The sequence below is a fragment of the Acromyrmex echinatior genome, chromosome 10 (assembly GCF_024713525.1).
Source record: "Acromyrmex echinatior isolate Ae372 chromosome 10, ASM2471352v2, whole genome shotgun sequence".
NCBI classification, from domain to species: Eukaryota; Metazoa; Arthropoda; class Insecta; order Hymenoptera; family Formicidae; genus Acromyrmex; species Acromyrmex echinatior.
Genome location: NC_141861.1, coordinates 6,388,841 through 6,407,706, shown reverse-complemented (window position 1 = coordinate 6,407,706; position 18,866 = coordinate 6,388,841). Strand labels below are relative to the sequence as shown.

The 18,866-nt window shown below is 28.9% G+C and overlaps 3 protein-coding genes across 7 annotated transcripts; all 3 read left to right on the top strand.

Moving 5' to 3' along the window:
* The first annotated feature begins 4 nt into the window (after positions 1–4).
* LOC105150429 (lipid storage droplets surface-binding protein 2) lies at positions 5–3,279 on the top strand. The gene is made up of 4 exons (XM_011063520.2): positions 5–157; positions 1,163–1,517; positions 1,668–1,881; positions 2,560–3,279. Exons 2-4 carry the CDS (start codon positions 1,206–1,208, stop codon positions 2,817–2,819), a joined length of 786 nt encoding a protein of 261 aa, XP_011061822.1. The 5' UTR covers positions 5–157; positions 1,163–1,205; the 3' UTR covers positions 2,820–3,279.
* Positions 3,280–5,166: 1,887 nt separating this feature from the next.
* Positions 5,167–8,999, top strand: LOC105150430 (lipid storage droplets surface-binding protein 2). Of its 3 annotated transcripts, XM_087410166.1 has the most exons (5): positions 5,189–5,294; positions 6,025–6,062; positions 6,911–7,245; positions 7,727–7,976; positions 8,087–8,999. In XM_087410166.1, exons 2-5 carry the CDS (start codon positions 6,035–6,037, stop codon positions 8,341–8,343), a joined length of 870 nt encoding a protein of 289 aa, XP_087266292.1. In that variant the 5' UTR covers positions 5,189–5,294; positions 6,025–6,034; the 3' UTR covers positions 8,344–8,999. The 3 variants fall into 3 exon arrangements, with proteins under 3 accessions (XP_011061824.1, XP_087266292.1, XP_087266293.1); XM_011063522.2 differs by lacking the exon at positions 6,025–6,062 and having other exon boundaries at positions 5,167–5,294; XM_087410167.1 differs by lacking the exons at positions 5,189–5,294; positions 6,025–6,062 and adding an exon at positions 6,076–6,414.
* Positions 9,000–9,674: 675 nt separating this feature from the next.
* LOC105150432 (Lipid storage droplet-2) lies at positions 9,675–14,126 on the top strand. 3 transcript variants are annotated; one of them, XM_011063523.2, is made up of 4 exons: positions 9,675–10,151; positions 10,866–11,232; positions 11,368–11,653; positions 11,964–14,126. In XM_011063523.2, exons 2-4 carry the CDS (start codon positions 10,930–10,932, stop codon positions 12,200–12,202), a joined length of 828 nt encoding a protein of 275 aa, XP_011061825.1. In that variant the 5' UTR covers positions 9,675–10,151; positions 10,866–10,929; the 3' UTR covers positions 12,203–14,126. The 3 variants fall into 3 exon arrangements, with proteins under 3 accessions (XP_011061825.1, XP_087266295.1, XP_087266294.1); XM_087410169.1 differs by lacking the exon at positions 9,675–10,151 and adding an exon at positions 10,276–10,538; XM_087410168.1 differs by lacking the exon at positions 9,675–10,151 and adding an exon at positions 10,276–10,596.
* Positions 14,127–18,866: the final 4,740 nt, after the last annotated feature.

Here is an 18,866-nt window from a genome sequence, read left to right as displayed (position 1 = left end):
GTAGTGGCTTATTCAAATTGCGTTTACTGCGCAGGCGGTTTTCCATGTTATAAGTGTTCAACGTGCGTGACTGGAGTCAGCATTCGTGCCGAGGTATCAGACGCGTTCGAGAGTTATACCAGTGAACTACCTGTTGATCCGTGTGTAATCCAACACTGTAAGTACCATTTTACGATAAAATATAATAATATTTAATTCTTTATTTATTGAAACTTTATCTCTGAATGAAAGTAGAAGTTCCATTCTACAGTAAACTGTTATATTTAAAAAATTTTAATTGAAAATTACAAAAATAGTTGTTTCATAACATTTAACTGTTGTTACATGTACTTACATATTTTCGAGAATTCTTGCGTGACTTATAAAAAGTTATATGATTATATAACATGTTACACAAAGTTATCAATAATTTTTTAAATATATTATTTTTTTAATTTTGGAGTTGTAAATTGTTATTTAATCGAAAATTTAATCAAGAAAATTTTTCATTTTCTTTTGAGTATTCAATTAAGTTATTTATATATACGGTCTTAATAAATCGTTTATTATTATTTAATTTTTGTCATAATAAACAGTGCTTTGAGATTGTTTAAATAATATTATATAATTATTTGACAATTAATAAAAATAATAAAGATAATTGATATATATTAATTTGACAATTTATATGCATAATGTCGTAAATATCTATCGATTTTTCAAGGACTTTGTCAAACTGGAAAATATTATGATATCAGTATTTAAAGATATTATTTATGTTTTTATTTATTGTCATGAAGAACGTCTAGAATTTCTCTTTCAATATTTTTGTAGAGTGACTTGATAAATTGAATGATTTAAAATTTTATGCTTTGACAAACTAATTAATTTAAAATTTTATTTAATGTAAAAATGTATGGATGTGAGAAATATTTTTATTGAGAAGTTTTAGAAAGTTTAATGTAAAGATTATTTATTTATATCATTAAATGCGCCATAAGAATATCAATAATTATTTTCAATGTCTAAATAAATCGATTTTGTTAAGTTTTTAGTCTGTTTTAAAATAATTTATTATATTTTTTTATGTGTGTGTTTAAATATAGTTTTAATAAAATTATAATTCTTTAGAAATTTTAAGCAAATTAAATCACTCTTATAATGTATGTTTTTATTTAAACAGATATTATATTTTCAACGTACGCGTGATAAACTTGTGTGAAAGCATGGCGACGGAGGTGGCGCAACTTCCCCATCTAAAGGTCTTCGATCGCGTAATGGAATTACCCATTGTTGAGTTAGCGGTTGTCAAATCCGCAGAAACGTATTCCAAAGTGAAGAGTTCGTATCAATTGATGAATTGGGCTTTGAGCACGGCCGAATTCTCACTAAGCACCGCGACAAGACAAGCGATGCCCATCGCCGTACCCATTGCGAAAAGACTTGAGACTCCCATCAATTTCGTCGATAATACGTTATGCTTTGGTCTTGATAAAATTGAAGAAAAAGTGCCGTTGGTGAAGGAGAAACCCGCACAGGTTTGTGACAGAACTTTTTTCTGTCATATAATTATAATTAATAAACATTAATTTATTACAACATATTCAGTTTGTATTTTTTAATAAATTAAAAGTTGAAATTAAAAAAATAATTACAATAATATATATTGGATATATTTTTTTTCTTAGATTTTAGAGAAGGCGGTATCAAGAATTTCACATGTAAACGATTTGATTCTTGAACAAGCGACGAATTTGCGAGACATCAGCTGGAATACGGCTAATCAAATACTCGATACACGCTATGGCAGTGTGGCTGTGAGAGGTATAGATAACACGGCCATTATCGTTGATAAACTCATTGACAGATATTTCCCCGCAACAGAAGAAGAAAAACCGATAGGTAAAGCATAAAATTTTAATTTTTTGACATTTTATTGAAACAATTAATGTTTATATATATATATATATATATATATATATATATATACCACTAAATAATGTACTGTAAAAAGTGTACATAAATTGTATAATTAAATTTTTTATTTTTTAAAACATTAGAATATTTTAAGCAAAAGTAACTTTACAGCATAATGAAAGTCGATAGTATTACGAGTCAAGAGAAAGTTAGTGAAAGTAGCTAACTTGACAATAAGAGTTTATCGTCATAATTATGGTAGAGAGCCACTGAATATCTATTTTCCCTCTCTATTAGTATTAAAATTTTATTTTTTTGTAAAGGTTTTTGTTTATAATATAAATTTTATGTAAGAATGATTGAAACTTTTTCCAATCATATAACTACTTATCAAAATTATTAAAGTTTTATAATATAAAATATTTATCGTATTTAATAAATAATTAATTTCTACATATATTTTTATTTACATATTACATTCATATTTATATCTATATTATTGTAATTAAATTATTAAAAGTTAAACTAAATAATTATATGAATTTCTTTAAATGCAAAGATAATATGGTTGTTTAATTGTTTTTAAACGTGACCTTTCTTTATACATTTTTACATTTTACATATTTTTAATACATTATCTTAATTATAAATATTTTATTACAGACATCAACTCAGCTGAGAAGGATAAACTGTTACATACTTTACAAACGGTCGGTCACCTATCCAATAAAGCTGCTCGACGTGTATACCTAAACATAGTAAACCACTTGAATACCATCAAGAAGGACGGTTTATCGTCTTATGTTAGCAGTTTAGTTGAGTTCCTTCGACTCACAAAGTATCTTCACACTGTCAATGAAAAACCACAGGCTAATGGTGAAGTAAACCAAGAACCACACGACGAAAAGGAAAAGAGCGAGTAAAAAAGCACTACTTCTATCTCTCAAAATTTCTATACATAATGGTTATTTAAACCATCGAAATTAATATCTTTTATATTTTTTATGTACGTGGAAATAATAGTTTGTATTTATTTTTAATAATTATGCACATATAATTGTTATTTGTTATTTGTATAATTTTGGTAATGTTATAAATATTGTTAAGAATCAAATTACTGCGGTCACACATGCTAATTTCTAACTGCCGAAGAAGTAATCGTCATACGAAAATATTTCGCGTCAATGGAACGCTAATTCATAAACATTCCTTTACATTATTCGCTATAATAAATTATATATTAAAAAATTGTAATAAAAAACGAGATAATATTCATAAGAATAAGATGTAGAATAAATGTATAAATGATTTATATTTATATATTTTGTATAATCTTTATGAAAATGTAAAAAAGCAGATAATAAAAGATACAAATGCAATAAATTTTAAAGATTGTTATCATAAATATTAAATAAAATAAAATAAATTTTAAATAATAGCCAGTAAATAATACAATATAATTGTAACTTGTGATACATATGTATATACATATATATTTTTTATATAATTCACAATCAGGATGCATAAATTTCAATGAAATAATTGGAAATTATAAGATTTCAAATAATTATCGGATCTCAATATATATTTAAATATATTTCTAAAATGTAATTTTATATGGTATACCTACATTTTTATATTTATACATATAATATACATGTTGTATGTATGTATATATATATATATATATATATATATATATATATATATATATATATAGAGAGATATTCTATTTATACGTATATAAATAGAAGTGTTCCGTTTGAAAGTTCAGAACTATATTCTTTCAATTGACATAATCTTCTTTTAATTATTACACAAAAATTTTCACATATTACTATTGACACAACAAGGATATTTTTCCAATTTTAAAAGCAAATATTAATAAACATTTTGTATATGGATATATGTAACAAATATAATAAAGATAATTATACAATACAAATTTACATTCTGTACATTTAATTAATACACTATAATTAATACATTTTAATAAACATGTGGATGAAGTTTAATTTACTATTCATTTTCTTTATTGTATTTAAATTGTACTACTCTATGATAAAATATTTTTTTATTATTAAAGTTTAAAGAAGTTCTTAAGAATATAATAATCTTAAGAATATAATAAATTTGCCATTTATAGAAATTAGTTTACATTTTATTATTCTTATTTTTTATATTTATTAAAGACATAATACAAAAAATTAATTTATTTCTGCATATATTTTATCTAGAACAACATGAATGAACAATAAAAGTTAAATAATCGTCTATTTTTTATATTCGTTATAATACGATTATTGTTTATTAGTAATGAATGATTATATTCTTTACTTTTTTTAATCGTATATTATCGCGTTCGATATAAAATTTCTTGAGCTAATGAAGCTAACATATGGAGCTAATGAAACGACCGAAGTGGATACGAACAATGACAATAAAGAATATCTCGTAGCAATATTAAAAAATTGCGTCAGATTCATTATAAACAGCATCATCGTTACTTCCAATTATCATTCTTCGTAGGGTCAATTTTGTGGACTATTCATTCGCTTTCCACGTGTATTATTTATAGTAGAAGAGTACAAGTATGCGACCGCCACGTCACGGATGAATATTGCGAGATATCTCACTGCGCAGAAGCATAAATGGAACCATAGACGTACTTATAAAATGTAGAACCTAAACATAAGGATGCATCAAACTATATATATGATGCAACCGGATAAATAATATGATGTAATACTATGATGATATAATGTAAAATATAAGAAGTATTTACTTTAAATATGAAAGATAAAAATAGTTTTTTGAAAACGAGTTTCTCTTTATTTAAAGAAACATTATTTAAAACTTAAACATTAATTTATAAATTATTTTTGTTGCTTTATTAAAAATGTCAAAATAATTTTCCAGATTATGCTTAAATCAAGCATAGATATAAAAAATATATTATAAAAGTATTATATATTAACATTAGCTGAAGAAATTTTAATTCCTTCTCTAAGATTTAATAATAAAATCAAGTGATTGTATTCTATTAATAATAAAATGAAATAATGTTTGTCTCTCATAATTTCCCTATTTCTTGTAAATTTAGAATAAACGTTTAGTAAGTTTAGAATAAAAGTTTTTTTTTAAATAAAATGGATGTAAAATAATTTCTACTGTTCTACAATTGGATCTAGTAGAGTCCACCGCAGTATAACTTCGAAAGGATAAAGGAACTAGGAAGATATTTGACGTTACTGTTTCGGTCTCCCCACTTAATGATGTTCCCCCAATACATACCGGTTTTCACACAGATATAACGACAGTCTTATCCGGCGTCTTGTGTAAGTTGGTCGTATATCGATAACTTTCAACAAATTCTTCTCAGCAAGTCATTTAAAAATGTAAGTATCTATTATAAAATAAAATAAAATGTATGAAATAAGAAAACAATAAAATTGAGATATTGAAAATTAAATTAAATATTTCAATTTACATTATGTAAAATGATACATTTGCTGACACAATATAAATAAGTATTTATAAAGTAATGTACATTGCAAGAAAATATTATGTTATTATGTCTTTTATTTTATCTATTATTTTGCATAACATTTTTTAATATGACTGCTATTAAATAACATTTTACATTAACTTAATTTAATAATTATTGGTGATGTTATTATATTAACTAACACGTTTTGTTATATTTTAAATATTCAGTGAACAATTAACGTGTAATTATATATGTATAGTAATAAATTATATTTACATAGTAATTTACTCCTATAATATTATGTTGATCTATGCTCGAAATGTGATTTCGTTTCGAGTAAATTCTATGTTATAACTTGATCCATAGCTGAGGTTAATATTCACAAGAAACATCAATAATTTTCTAGAACAAAAGAGAAGGTTTGCTTTATAGATTATTCTCGTATATACGCACAGAATTAGCATCTGGTTGTCGCAATGTATTACATAGGATCTAAGTTATAAGAATTAGTTTTTAAAAATAATCTGAGAAATAACTGAAAAAAACATTATTTCCAAATAAATATCTTGTACAGATACGTTTTGTACAGCGATGCAATAGCAACACAGAATTTTACTTCATTATTTCGTCTGTTCCAGCGGATGAGTCATGTATTACGCGCATAATCTCATGATTAGTTGAGTACATTAGTTCGTGTAAAGAAAATCTAAATATTTGATTTTGCTTTACATTTTACATTCTTTTTTTCGGCACTGTTATGCACATGGATAAATGTGTGAGATATAGTGAACATTTATGGTATCATACATATGCAATATATGTTTCGCGATGATTTTATTTATTGGTATATTTTTTGTTTTCCTCTTTTGTTTTTTTAATTTGCCGATCGCACGCATATAGATGCATTAAGAAAAAGATGGAGGAAATTTGGTTATTAAGTTATATATAAACAATGGTATCAAAGTACATATCTGGCTTGACACATATTTAGATAACGATATGAATGACTGATTCATCGGCTACCGAAGGTACAAAGATCGTTGCAAAAAATACTTGCAGGCCGCATTACATGCATTTCTGTTTAAAATATTTAAGTGCATACTCGAGCGTGACGCACATAATTATCATAGTACAACCATTTTTAAATAAAATTTAAAAAAGTTTAGCGTGAATGACTCAATAATGTCTTAAATTTAATTAATGACAACTGCACATATTATCGTGCACTGTTATCATAATTTTACCACATTTCTATAGTTTTTATTTGTACTTGTTACTGTATAAATATATTTGTCTGAAAAATGGCATAAAATAAATTTTGAAATTTTGAAAATTTGAATTAAATTTAAGGAGACACAGCTTTAAATTTGTTGCATACATATATATATATATATCAAATTTGAGTATACTTTAATACAAATATTTTCTCTCAACAAAAAAATTTTTTAAAATTTGATACATGCCATTTTTAATACATGATAATCGATATAAATGCCAATTTTTAATTTAATTCGGTTTTTACAGAAAGAATGGCAGATGCCGCTAAAACAACACCAAACTCCCCCGATGGTCCTCGTCTTGAGGTGTTGGACAGAGTAAAAAACATTCCGGTAGTCCATTCAGCGATCGAAAAAACAGGATGTACTTATTCTTACGTTAAAGATTCTCATCATTTGATAAATTGGGCGTTGAATCAAGCCGAAGCAGGGCTACATTATGCGACCGCCACGGCCGCGCCGATTGCTGCACCCTTGGCCAAGAAATTCGAAGGACAGATCAATGCTGTCGACCAGAAACTATGCGAGGGATTGAACATAGTCGAACAAAAAGTTCCGATCGTAAAGAAACCACCTCAGCAGGTAACGCTAAAGGAAACCTGTTCCTTTTTAGTGGGGCAATGATCTCCTCAGAACAGTAGAGAGTAGCTACAAAAATCTGAGCATGTATTATGGAATTTCGGAATAGATTCTGATCGAAATTGTTCAATTACTCTCTAAATTTCTATTGTATTTTCTAGAAAAATGGAATAATTTCGAAATATCCGTTCCAATCCCATAATACGTGTCCTGAATTCCTTTAATCCTAAAAATTTTTTCTTTCTGATGTTTATTAAAAAAATTTTCTGAAAAATTTGATTTCATTATGTATCTTAACTTTTTCTTTTACAAATGTTAATAAAATAATAATAAATAAATAATTATAATTCATATTACAATTATAATTCATTATAATGTAATTATAATGCATAAATAATACATATTATAATACATATAATTCATATAAAACAATCTGACTCATGTACCACTTGTTGATTAATAAATGGCTTTCTGGCATTTACAGATATATGATGCCGCCAAAGCGGTTATGAGCAGCTCTCTACAGCCGACCATCGAAAAACTTAATACAGCAAAAGAATCAGCTACGCAGCAAGCATCTACGTTAAAAGAGATCAGTATAACTAAAGCGAATGAACTTCTAAATACACAATATGGTAACATGGCTGTACAAGGCGTTGACAATACCAGTATACTTGTCAATCGTTTATTGGATCATTATTTCCCACCGGTGGAAGGAGAAGAGAGTACACCACGTATGTTCTCCAAAACTTCATAAATTTAGCATTATATTTATTAATTAACATAGCATTATATTTATTAATTAACCGATATTATTTTAATGGTCATGACGATGTTATTACAGATCCCATCTCCGCGGATGAGAACAAAGTTCTTCATACGGTGCAAACGATTGGGCAACTGTCAACGAAAACTGCTAATCGCGTTTATCATTCGGTTGCCGCTCAATTGAAGACAATAAAGAAAGAGGACGTAGCGACGTACATATCCAGCGTAGTGTCCATTCTTCATCTCACACAATACTTACATCCTGAACAGAGACAAACAGACGATAATGAGACAAATAGTTCGACAGAGAATAAAGATGAGGAGAAAAAATAAACCGAAAGACGCTTTATTTATTCAATACGTTAATTTACGTCCAAATCGATACATAATTTAATTAATTTGTTACGCACTTCGAAGGAAAGTATTAAAAAAAAAATATATAAATTATGAAAAATTGAAATGATACGAAAAATTTTGTAAAAATTTTATAAAAGTTTAATATGGTGTATATATATTTTTAAGAAGGAAGAAATTTTTAAGAAATATTTTTAATACTTTTTATAACAAAAGTATTCTTTTAAAAATACGTCAGTATCAAAAAAAGTATACAATGTTTTTAATTCGAGTAAATTCGAAATCAATGATCTTTGCTGATTGTTTGGATGTATTTATGTATTGTATTTATAATATGTAAATTACGATTTTGTGGTTAGTAATAAGGTATATAATTTTAATATTTTCTATATATGTGACAAATTTATATTAATGAAAATTATGAAGTTTTATTAGTTTTTACAGTTATCAGAAAGAAATAAACCACCGATGCATTATTATTATTATCAGAATCACACTTGTTAATGCATAAAATATAAATGTATTTCAAGTAAAACATATTATATTAAAAAACTGTGAATGAAAGATATAAGTGCGAATATATATTTTATAAAGTATTATGTAGATGCATTTTAAAATATAATTTTGGAGAAAAATTTTTTTATATTATTATTTATTCTCTTATTATTGATTCAAAATATAAAAATTGAAAAATTCAATTTTATAAGTAGAATTCAGAAATGAACTGTATATTTATAATATATGTATAACTGTGTATGTAACTGTTTTTATAATATATGTTTAGAAAAGATTGAATTTATTACAAGTATGTATTAAAGTCTCTATAATTGCTAGTAATTATCGAGACTTTAATACATACTAGTAATTATTTGGTAAAAACGGGCTAAAAATTTGCATAAAGAGACATAACTTAGTAATTTTATAAAATATTATAATATTATAAATGTTACAAGATAAAATTTACTAAATTAACTTGTTTGAATTTTCAATTTTGTTTAGTAAAATTCAACAACTTTTATTTATGTATGTAGGAGATGCAAAATTAACATTTTTTTAAGGACCCATTAAATTAAATTATCCCTCCTGTAAATAGTCGGCACGCTTCTAGCCTGGGGATTTAGTACAGAGACGAACCACGTTTACTTTCAATGATACGATTTTGTCGATAATGTCAGAAATGTATAAGCTGCGTTCCACTTAGCGCTTGCAACGCTCGCGAGCATCGTTTGTCCTTATTTAACATTTGATAAACGACAAGGATGAAATGATTCCATGAGCGTTGTGAGCGTTAAGTGGAACGCAGCCATAGTCATGTAGTTTCTAAACTGAAAATGGATGTACGAGCGATTTCGACGGTAACAGGGAAAAGGCCAGTATGGCCTCTCTCAGATTTCTTTCTGGTATAGATTACTTCAGTCTTTATATTACCAACGCACGATTGCTCCGAAATGAACTATCAAGAACTTAACAGTAAAGGCGTAATCTCTTGGCAAACAATCGTATTTCGCTTAATCGGGTGACGAAAAATGACAAGAAATGGAATTGCATCTCTCTAGCATTAAAGTTTATATAATAAATAATTGAACTCTCGCGGTCGTTTGTCGGAGTAAACAAATAGTGAAATGAGTCAGTGATCAAGGTACAACTGCAGCTATGTTTAAAGAAGGGGACAACGAAAAAGGAGAATAAAAGAAAGAGAAAGTATAACAGAGAGAGGGAGAAATACAAAGCCATAGGACAGCTGAAGGGAAGTTGGCGTCCAGTTACTGTCACAACGATCGTATCCGGTAAGTGTCAAACTAACAATTTTCCTTTATCACATCGTATCACATCGATCGGAGCACCTGTCAATTCACGACCATGACATTGATCTTGAAACGCATATGTTTCTATAACTATATTCCGATGTTTCTATCGATCGAGAGCACAAACAATGAGTCGTAGTAAGCCACGCGAATTCCTACCGCTCGCTGCTTTGTACTCCAATCACGATATTAGTTCTCGCTTAGTGTGTTTAAATGAACTTTTTCTTCTTCTTCGCGAACGCCGTTCATGTCTTGCTTGAATTGCAATTCATATATAAAATGTGTTAATGAAATCTGAGTTAGTATTTATTATTGAGCTGCAGATAGAGTGCTTAATGTAATAATGACACTTATGATGCAATAACAATGGTGAAGAAATTTTATTGATAATGACTTAAATATTATAGTGGAAGACAATTGTTTCTACGTTAGTATATCATTCGTTCTTTTTTTATTTGCATTCTTTATTTGCATAAATAATTCATGCACACAGTTTATACTTTCATAAAGTTCATAATGCTCTTGTGTTTTTCTTAAACGTTTGTTGAATTTTTAATTTAATTTAATTTATAGCCACACAATGGTCTTGCTATATGTATTAAAATTAGTTTTAAATTACAAACTTAATTACAAACTTAATTTTAATAGATGTAGCAGGAATTAATTAATTAGAATTATAATATCTTTTTGTTACAGATTGTGTAGTCTCAAGAATCAAGAGGTTATTCGATGAGAAGAAGATTTCGATTTAATTATAGCCATGAATATGGAACTCTCTGATCAGTTATATCGAATTCAAGCCGTTGATCGCGCCCGTAAAATACCCAGCGTGAATTACTTATGGGATAAATCTACAGAGGTGTACGAACGTGTAAAAGGCACAAACACGTTTATAAATTGGGCTTTCGACACCGTTGAAAGTGTGTTGAATACGATGATAGAGAAGTCTCTACCAGTCGCTCGACTGATGGAGAAACCAATTTATACTCTGGATAAAACATTATGTCAGGGCATCGATTTTGTCGAAGGGAACTTGCCAATAATTAAAGAAGAACCCAAACAGGTTATACATATATATATATATATATATATATATATATATATATATGTATATATATATATTTCCACAGTATGGATCTTTAATTATTTGATTTCAAATTTATAAATGCATTCATTTTTTATGTTCTTTCTTTTCCAGATATTGAATCGCACCAAATCTATGGTATCTGAACATCTCCGTCCTGCGGTAAAAACTTTTACCGATTTAAAACGGGAAACCAAGCAGAGAGTAAGGATTATGACTCTACTTACATATTATAAGGTCCACTACTTACGTATCTACAGCTGGCAACAAGCCGACAGAGTCATGTCAACTGAAACTGGTATCAATATTTTAAAGACTGTTGATAACACTACTGATTTTGCTGAAATTATGTTGAACAAGTATTTACCTCCATCAGAAGAAGAGATTCATACAGATACAGGTAATGTTATATATCAATTGTTACAAATAGAAATTTAACATAATAAAATTAAAAATACTACTTAATAACTTTTTGTTTATATCTTTAAAATGGAATACATAAGAAAATATGAAAATATAAGGAAAGTAGCTTTAAATAAATGTTATTACGCATGCAAATTATGCAACATTTGAATAAGATTCTCTTTCTTAAATGCAAGTCAACCGTAATCGTACATAATAGACATAAAATTATGCAATAAAATTACCGAACTTTAATTAAGCCAGAAAATATTTTTCCTTTAATAACATTAATTAATTTATATTTCTAGAGCGATTATGTAGTGAACACGTTAAGCTGCATCATACGATGGAAAGATTAAGTGAATTCAGTACTCGAGCATACAGACGTATTTATTACGCATTAATGGAGAGATTGCAGCACATGTATAAGATAGAAATACTTATTTTGGTATTACATGTTCTTGTGGTCATTCAGGCGATCAAGTTTTTGGAATCGGTAGTGAGTTTAATTTTTAAATTATTTAGTGACTGCCTCTTTTCGTCTTAGAAATACGTTCTAGTCCGTTTTATAATCGTTTATGCAATAGCACTTAAGAAATCAGACTATTTTTATTACTTTTACACGAAATTATTCCCGAGTATATTTTACTTGCAAACTGCGAATTTTACTTAATGAGAACGTCGTGAAACGTGTGACTATTCGCGGAATAATTTCATGGTCCAAAATGAATTAAAAAGAAGCCGTGCTCTCAGCCATGATATATGGCAACTTTTTCTCATGATATTTCGCATTTGCACATTTCCGACTTTTTAAATAATCTTCCAACTGCCGTTTTTTAAGAGAAATAATCCAATTATTTTTAAGAAGAAACTACATCTCTATATATAAATTAATATAAAGATAATCTTCTTTTTAAATATATGTAGGATATTTTAACTTTTTTTTTCTTTCTCTTAATCGTAAACATTAACCTAAACTAAAATTTCGAAATCTTACTAAAATTAAAATAATTTTAATATACATAATAAAACGTTAAATTTTGAATCATAAGCTTTTAAATTAAAAATTAAGAAATTTTGATACATTAAACAAAGAAATATTAAAAAATCGTAGAATTTATAATAAATTATTTAAAATGGCATTTTAATTTAAAATTATCAAAAAATATAATAATAAAAGAAAATACATATAATAGTGTTTATATTAGTAATGTAATATCCTGTATATTTATTATAATATTATTTTTACTTTGTCATTTAAAATGTTTTAAATGTGTGACATAGATTAAAAGAAAGAAAAAAATATCCCTGTTTGAGTATTTATCTTTATATGTATTTAACCATTACGTGTTACATTCAGATTTTTAATCGAGTTAATAATATTTCAAATGTGTGTGCTGGTCGGATTGTTAGACTGTATATTCGCAAGGATGAATCAGCAAAGCGATTATCGTTGTTCTTTTTTTAAGAATATAACACGATATATTTTTCGATAAGATTTGTCCGTGTTTTTAAAGATCTAGTTGCGCTTTTCGTATCCTGTTATTATGTGACGGGCATATGTATTCGAAGGGCGTGGTACTCGCACATGACATAAACGCTTAATAATGTCTTATTTCTGCCACTTCTTTTTGTTATTTAGATTTATATATAAGGTTTGTTTTTTACGCAGATAAACTATTTAATAAAATGTAATGTTACTGTTGAGCAAAATTGATCCCGAATAGATAACAGCATTTTTATTGTATTGAGCATAGTTGATCTAGACATTAATGCAATAATATATATGTTTAGGGATAATTATGGATGTTAAAACAAGTTGAAAATTGAGATTTTAACTATAACGACTGTGATGAAAAAAAAGTGATTAATTTATTCCTATTTTATATCATATCATGTTATTTTGACTTGGATAACATAAATATGAATAAATTAAACATTACAATTATAAGATTTTGCACACTTGATAATATTAGAAAAAAATTATATAATAAAAATATATATAATTACATTAAGCAAGATGATTTGTAATTAGAGTGCAGAAATTTATTTTAATCTTGGATAATATATTGGAGTATTTGTTTTATTGAAATTTGTGTTATTTTGAATTAAGTATTATCTATTTTGAATTAATTGTCTCTTTCTCTTGTATGACGAAGTTAATAAAAAAATATAGAAAAGTTTTTATTTGGTTTAATGAATAATAGACGCAAAAATAACTGCCACAATAAATTTCAATTTGGAAAATGTCGTAAAGTTTCACATCCTTTGCACTCTATTTATGACAAAGCGATTAGTGACTTATAAGGCGAACAGACTACATATGATTGTACTCATTACATTAACATTATCATTAACATTATTACATTAACATTATTACATTATTAGTAAATCTGTAATTGTTTTCATTCTCTGTACTTACTAATGCATTTGTATAAATAATTGCATATAAAAATGTAATTAAAAACCTACTATCAAAGCACATTTATTTACCCTATGTTCGCGATTGCTGTATATTATTATTTCTGTAATATTTCTATAATAAGATTTATAATAAGGTGTTTAACGTGTGGTCAGCGTTGAAATTGTTATGGCAAAACAGACAGTAAACAATCGATATAAAAATCCGGTTATCCGGTCACGGCTGCTTTTTTTTAAACAAACCATTTCTCAAAGAGTTGGTCTCAAGTCGAGAGATAAGAGGCTCCCGGGACACCAAGCGTTGAAGAAACGAGAGTATATTTTTCTGATGTCAGTGTCGGAGCATTTATCACGTCCCGTCTTGCGATCCGTGGAAAACCGGGATGAAGTGATGCGCGATGAAATCGTATATGCGAAACATTCGGCAAGCTCGCAGCGAGAGAAAAGCTCATGTAGTCGCCGGCGATACAACAGGGCTTTCGCGGTCTTCATTATGATATCTTCGTAGTTGTTTCACATTTAATTCCGTTGCAAGCCTAGGAAGAATATAATAAAGAAGAGATTAATATGTATGGAGTTGTCATGAACATTTTTCATCAAATGAAATCTACTTTATATCTTGGCAGAAAAGCAATGGAAGCTTATACACTTTTTTAATTGTGTGTTTATTTTTTATTTGATTAAAATTAATATATTTCTCAGTTTTCTCTCTTTTTCCTTTCTACTCTCTCTTTCTATGTTATATTATAACAATAAATTCTCAAATTCTTATTATAATAATTAAGTTGTCTCTACTAAACAATTATTAATCCATTGCGGTTATAAAAAAAACTTGAGGTTTTACTTGTCAATGTTAATTTGCTAAAAATACAAATACTTTCTATTATTCTCGCAGATAGCATTTATCTAAGAGGCAACATCCATATAAAATATAGGATGACAGGTATTTGTGCCAGATGTATCTGCTTGCTCGTCACTTACTCATTTAAATTTATTCTTTACATCGTGTAAAACGTGGTACTGGCATATCCGTGGTTTAGGCATTCGTAACGGACAATATAACGTCACATTAATCATCGGAAGTCAACGCGCGTTTCTCTGTGCCTCTTAAAACGTCATTCTTCCTGCCGGCCTCATCACAGCGTATGCATTTGCGAATGGACGGACGTCTTTTCATTAACGTGCTCGCAGATAATCCTGATGTACTACTACTTGGATGTATACGATGCGCGCTGCAACTTTCTCGAGGAATGCGGTTTGATGGGTGTAGCGTTGCAAAAAGAGAAAGAAATGACCATTTAATGTTGAAGCGATGCTTACGCATTATACTGAGTTGTAATGTATGCGAAGGTATTACTTCAAGAAATTGGAAATAGGGTCTCTTGAACCATAAAGCAGCGGTTCTCACAATTCCTGATTTAGCTGATTAAATATTTGAAAAATTGTTAATTATTTTAAATATAAATTGATCACAATTAAAATAAATGCAGATTAAAAAATTTTATTTACTTTATTTTTAATTCAAGGTATCTTCTTTTTTAATGAAATGATAATTGAATGTCGAATACAAATAAAATTTAACATGATTGTAAAAACGGATTTGGAACTTAATCAAGTTTTATTCCATATCATAGTCCCCTGCGTAAAAATATGATTAAAATAATGAGTAAAAATATTAAAATTAATGAATTACTTTCTGAAATATAAATAATTAAAATATTTTAATGTATAAGTCAGTATTATTAAATGTTAGAGAATTAACAGAAAAAAATATTTTACTATTACTTTTAATATTATTTAATATTATTTAAATTAATATTATTACGACTGAACAGAGATCTCGTCGATATTCCTCGAATAAAATTAGGAATAAAATAAAGATCGATCCATGCCAACAGTGCCAACTCATCATTCTTTAAATAACAGCGATTTCCCGGCGATGTTCGTGAATCGCGTTTCTGACAGCGAATATTTCTCTATCTCTCCCGAATATTGTAACGTATATAATAAATTTCAGCGTTGCATTTTTTGTAAACGGAGTTGTTTATTACTCGTGAGAATCTCTCGTGTACGCAAGTATCCGCGAGAGCTCGCGATGAACGGATCCGACAAATGCAATAATATTTAAATAAAATTTTAATTCTAATAAAACTAACAAAAAATAGTTGTAAATATAGGTATATAAACGCAACTAAAAAAATTTGTAATTTAGAAATAAATGAAGAAACTATTATACTTTGAGAAAAATATCCATTTTAATACATTATATTAAGAGAAAAATATCAAAGAATTGCGAAATTGCTTACAACGTTTTTTCTTAAATATTTATTAATTACGAAAAAGTTAAACAAATTAATTATGATGACGAAATATACATTTCTGTGAAATATATCTTATTAATTATAAAAAAATAAAATAGATATGTGCAGAGAATAAAATGTTATTTTACCGTAAATTTAAATAAAGATTTATTTCAGTGAAATAAATATATTTCTTACAAATAAATTTTTAAGTATCTTTTTCTCAGTGTGTCATTGAAAATATTAAGATTCTGAATAGAAAGTTGTTCATTGAAGTTTAAGGATAACAATTGTAGAAATTGCTTCAAGATCTTTTTTAACTTTTTTTTAGTCTATATCATTCTTTCATCTTTCGATATTTCCAATAGTTTCAAAATTATTGATTTTGAAGCCCTTTTGTTCACGCGAGATCCCTGAATGCGCGCTACTGTGGCCATGTAGCTATAAATTCTTAGACCTTCATAAAGTTTGAAGACTTTCAAGATGTGTCAAGACTTTAGCGCTATCGATACTTTACGGAAGTTCTAAAGTATGTTACTGCTAAGAATTTCTTTTTTAATTCCTCCTTAGGGGATCAATATCCTAGAGACTTCAAACAATTCTACAAAAATTCTTTCTGAAGGTATTTTTCACGTATGTGCGATGCGATAAAAATTCTTCGATTATAAATATTAATGCAATATTTAACTTCGTTTAATTTATTATTTAAGCTGGTATAACATAATTTCAATTCAAACATTGAAATTAATATAACACGACCAATTTAAAAAAGTTGATTTACTTGATAAAATAGAGATAAGAAATATTCCGACATTTATTCTTTATCCTGGCATGCTTTAAGATATATGATGTCGCAAAGTAAAGATAGGAAGGGACAAAACAATTCAATTATTCATCGCAGACGCTCAGCGTATACGGTCCACGGTTCAATGAACATCGACGCTAAAAAACATCGGGAACTAGCAGTGGTTTTCGCACGTGAATAAATCATCAGTACATCCCCGACAAAGATACGCGTTGGTTGCACAGAACACACGTGTTCACGAATTTTCGCTGGTCGCGTCGCGGCCTCGTAAACAGCTTCTTGCCAAGGTGCGCGCTTTCCTGGTGGTTGCGGGCCGTTTTAGAAACTATAATGGATTATGGAAGGCGGTCTCTGGCCCGGCTGGTGGTTAGTTATACAGGCGGCAAGGAGGGCTTCCGTACCCGCTGAAAGATCTATGGCGAGGCGGTAGATAAGCTATGCTTCATAAGCAGAGATGTTATCTTCATAAAAGCCGCAGGTCGATGCCTTCTTCCGCCGGTAGTCGACTTGTATCACGCGCTATATACAACGTGTACATCACACAGAATATACTATATTGCGTACCTATACAGCTATTTGTACCCCGATATACGGATGCCAAAGAAACAGTACTCTGATCTTTGTGAAATGAAATTGATTTTTGTACGAAAGATATATTTATCGTGTCACGTTTCGCATACGTACATTCGTTTGCAAACGAAGGTATTAATGTTATAGAAATATGTCGCTCGGATTTCACATAGTACTTTGAGCAATTTTTGAAGAGTATCTCGAATATCAAATGAAGAAATAAGTCACTCCCTTCGTGCGATCGTAGTCACTTCACTTCGTCCAACAAAGAAGAGAGTAACGTAGCTAATCTTTCGCTGAATTCTTCCAGTTCTCCATGCAATTCTTTCTCCATTGCCGCAACTGCGCTGGCGCCTGCGGCAGTGTCATTTATCGCACGTGCCGCGCGAGGAAATAAAAAAAGTTCTTGCAATTTCCAACCTGTGGCGTCCTTTATCCGACCGTCGACCTTACCGTAAGCACGTAACGCGGGTATTTCATCGAGCTCTCACTCTGGTGGCAGCCTCCTTTTTGCGCCGTGGCGCAACCGACGACCGCTCAAAAAGCGCCGGGTACAGTTCTTGGACAGGGTCCAACGACCAAACGGAGAAATTGGTTCCAGCGCGTAGCGTAAAACCGCGAAGCTCGCGGTAAATAGTCGTATTTAAAGAAAAAGCCGGCCGGCGATAAACGAACGATGCTGCACTGTGCAATGCCGCGCCAGGATGGCTGGCTTCCACAAACTGTCCTTTTAGCTACCGGCCCGCTTAGAAATGCCAGTGAAATTTTAATAAATGAGAATTTTTCGCATCGCCGGAACTTTTAATGAACCGCAAGCCTCTGTAGACGCTGCATCCGGAAAGTAAGAATGCCTATATATCTTCGACGAACATCGACAATCCGTGAGAACGTGCGCAAAGTACTTCTTCTTGATTACTCGTATTTCAATTCCTGGCGTTCCAGTATCTTAGTTGAGTCCGTCTTGTTCAGAAATTTGCATATTGTTGTAAATAATCGTTCATTTTTTACGTTAATAATTTTGAAACTTTAATGTTTGGAAAGAGGATAAAATATTTTTTATTCCTCCTTGAATATTTATTTCGCCAATATTAAAAATATTTTATTTTATTTTTCTA

Excerpts from the sequence above, each read along its gene's own strand:
- LOC105150429 (XM_011063520.2), top strand. The coding sequence starts at position 1,206 with ATGGCGACGGAGGTGGCGCAACTTCCCCATCTAAAGGTCTTCGATCGC. Across the intron at positions 1,518-1,667 it reads TGAAGGAGAAACCCGCACAG|ATTTTAGAGAAGGCGGTATC; the intron begins GTTTGTGACAGA and ends TTTTTTTCTTAG. Across the intron at positions 1,882-2,559 it reads AGAAGAAGAAAAACCGATAG|ACATCAACTCAGCTGAGAAG; the intron begins GTAAAGCATAAA and ends ATTTTATTACAG.
- LOC105150430 (XM_087410166.1), top strand. The coding sequence starts at position 6,035 with ATGTATTACGCGCATAATCTCATGATTA. Across the intron at positions 6,063-6,910 it reads CGCGCATAATCTCATGATTA|AAAGAATGGCAGATGCCGCT; the intron begins GTTGAGTACATT and ends CGGTTTTTACAG. Across the intron at positions 7,977-8,086 it reads AGGAGAAGAGAGTACACCAC|ATCCCATCTCCGCGGATGAG; the intron begins GTATGTTCTCCA and ends ATGTTATTACAG.
- LOC105150432 (XM_011063523.2), top strand. The coding sequence starts at position 10,930 with ATGAATATGGAACTCTCTGATCAGTTATATCGAATTCAAGCCGTTGAT. Across the intron at positions 11,233-11,367 it reads TTAAAGAAGAACCCAAACAG|ATATTGAATCGCACCAAATC; the intron begins GTTATACATATA and ends TTTCTTTTCCAG. Across the intron at positions 11,654-11,963 it reads AGAGATTCATACAGATACAG|AGCGATTATGTAGTGAACAC; the intron begins GTAATGTTATAT and ends TTATATTTCTAG.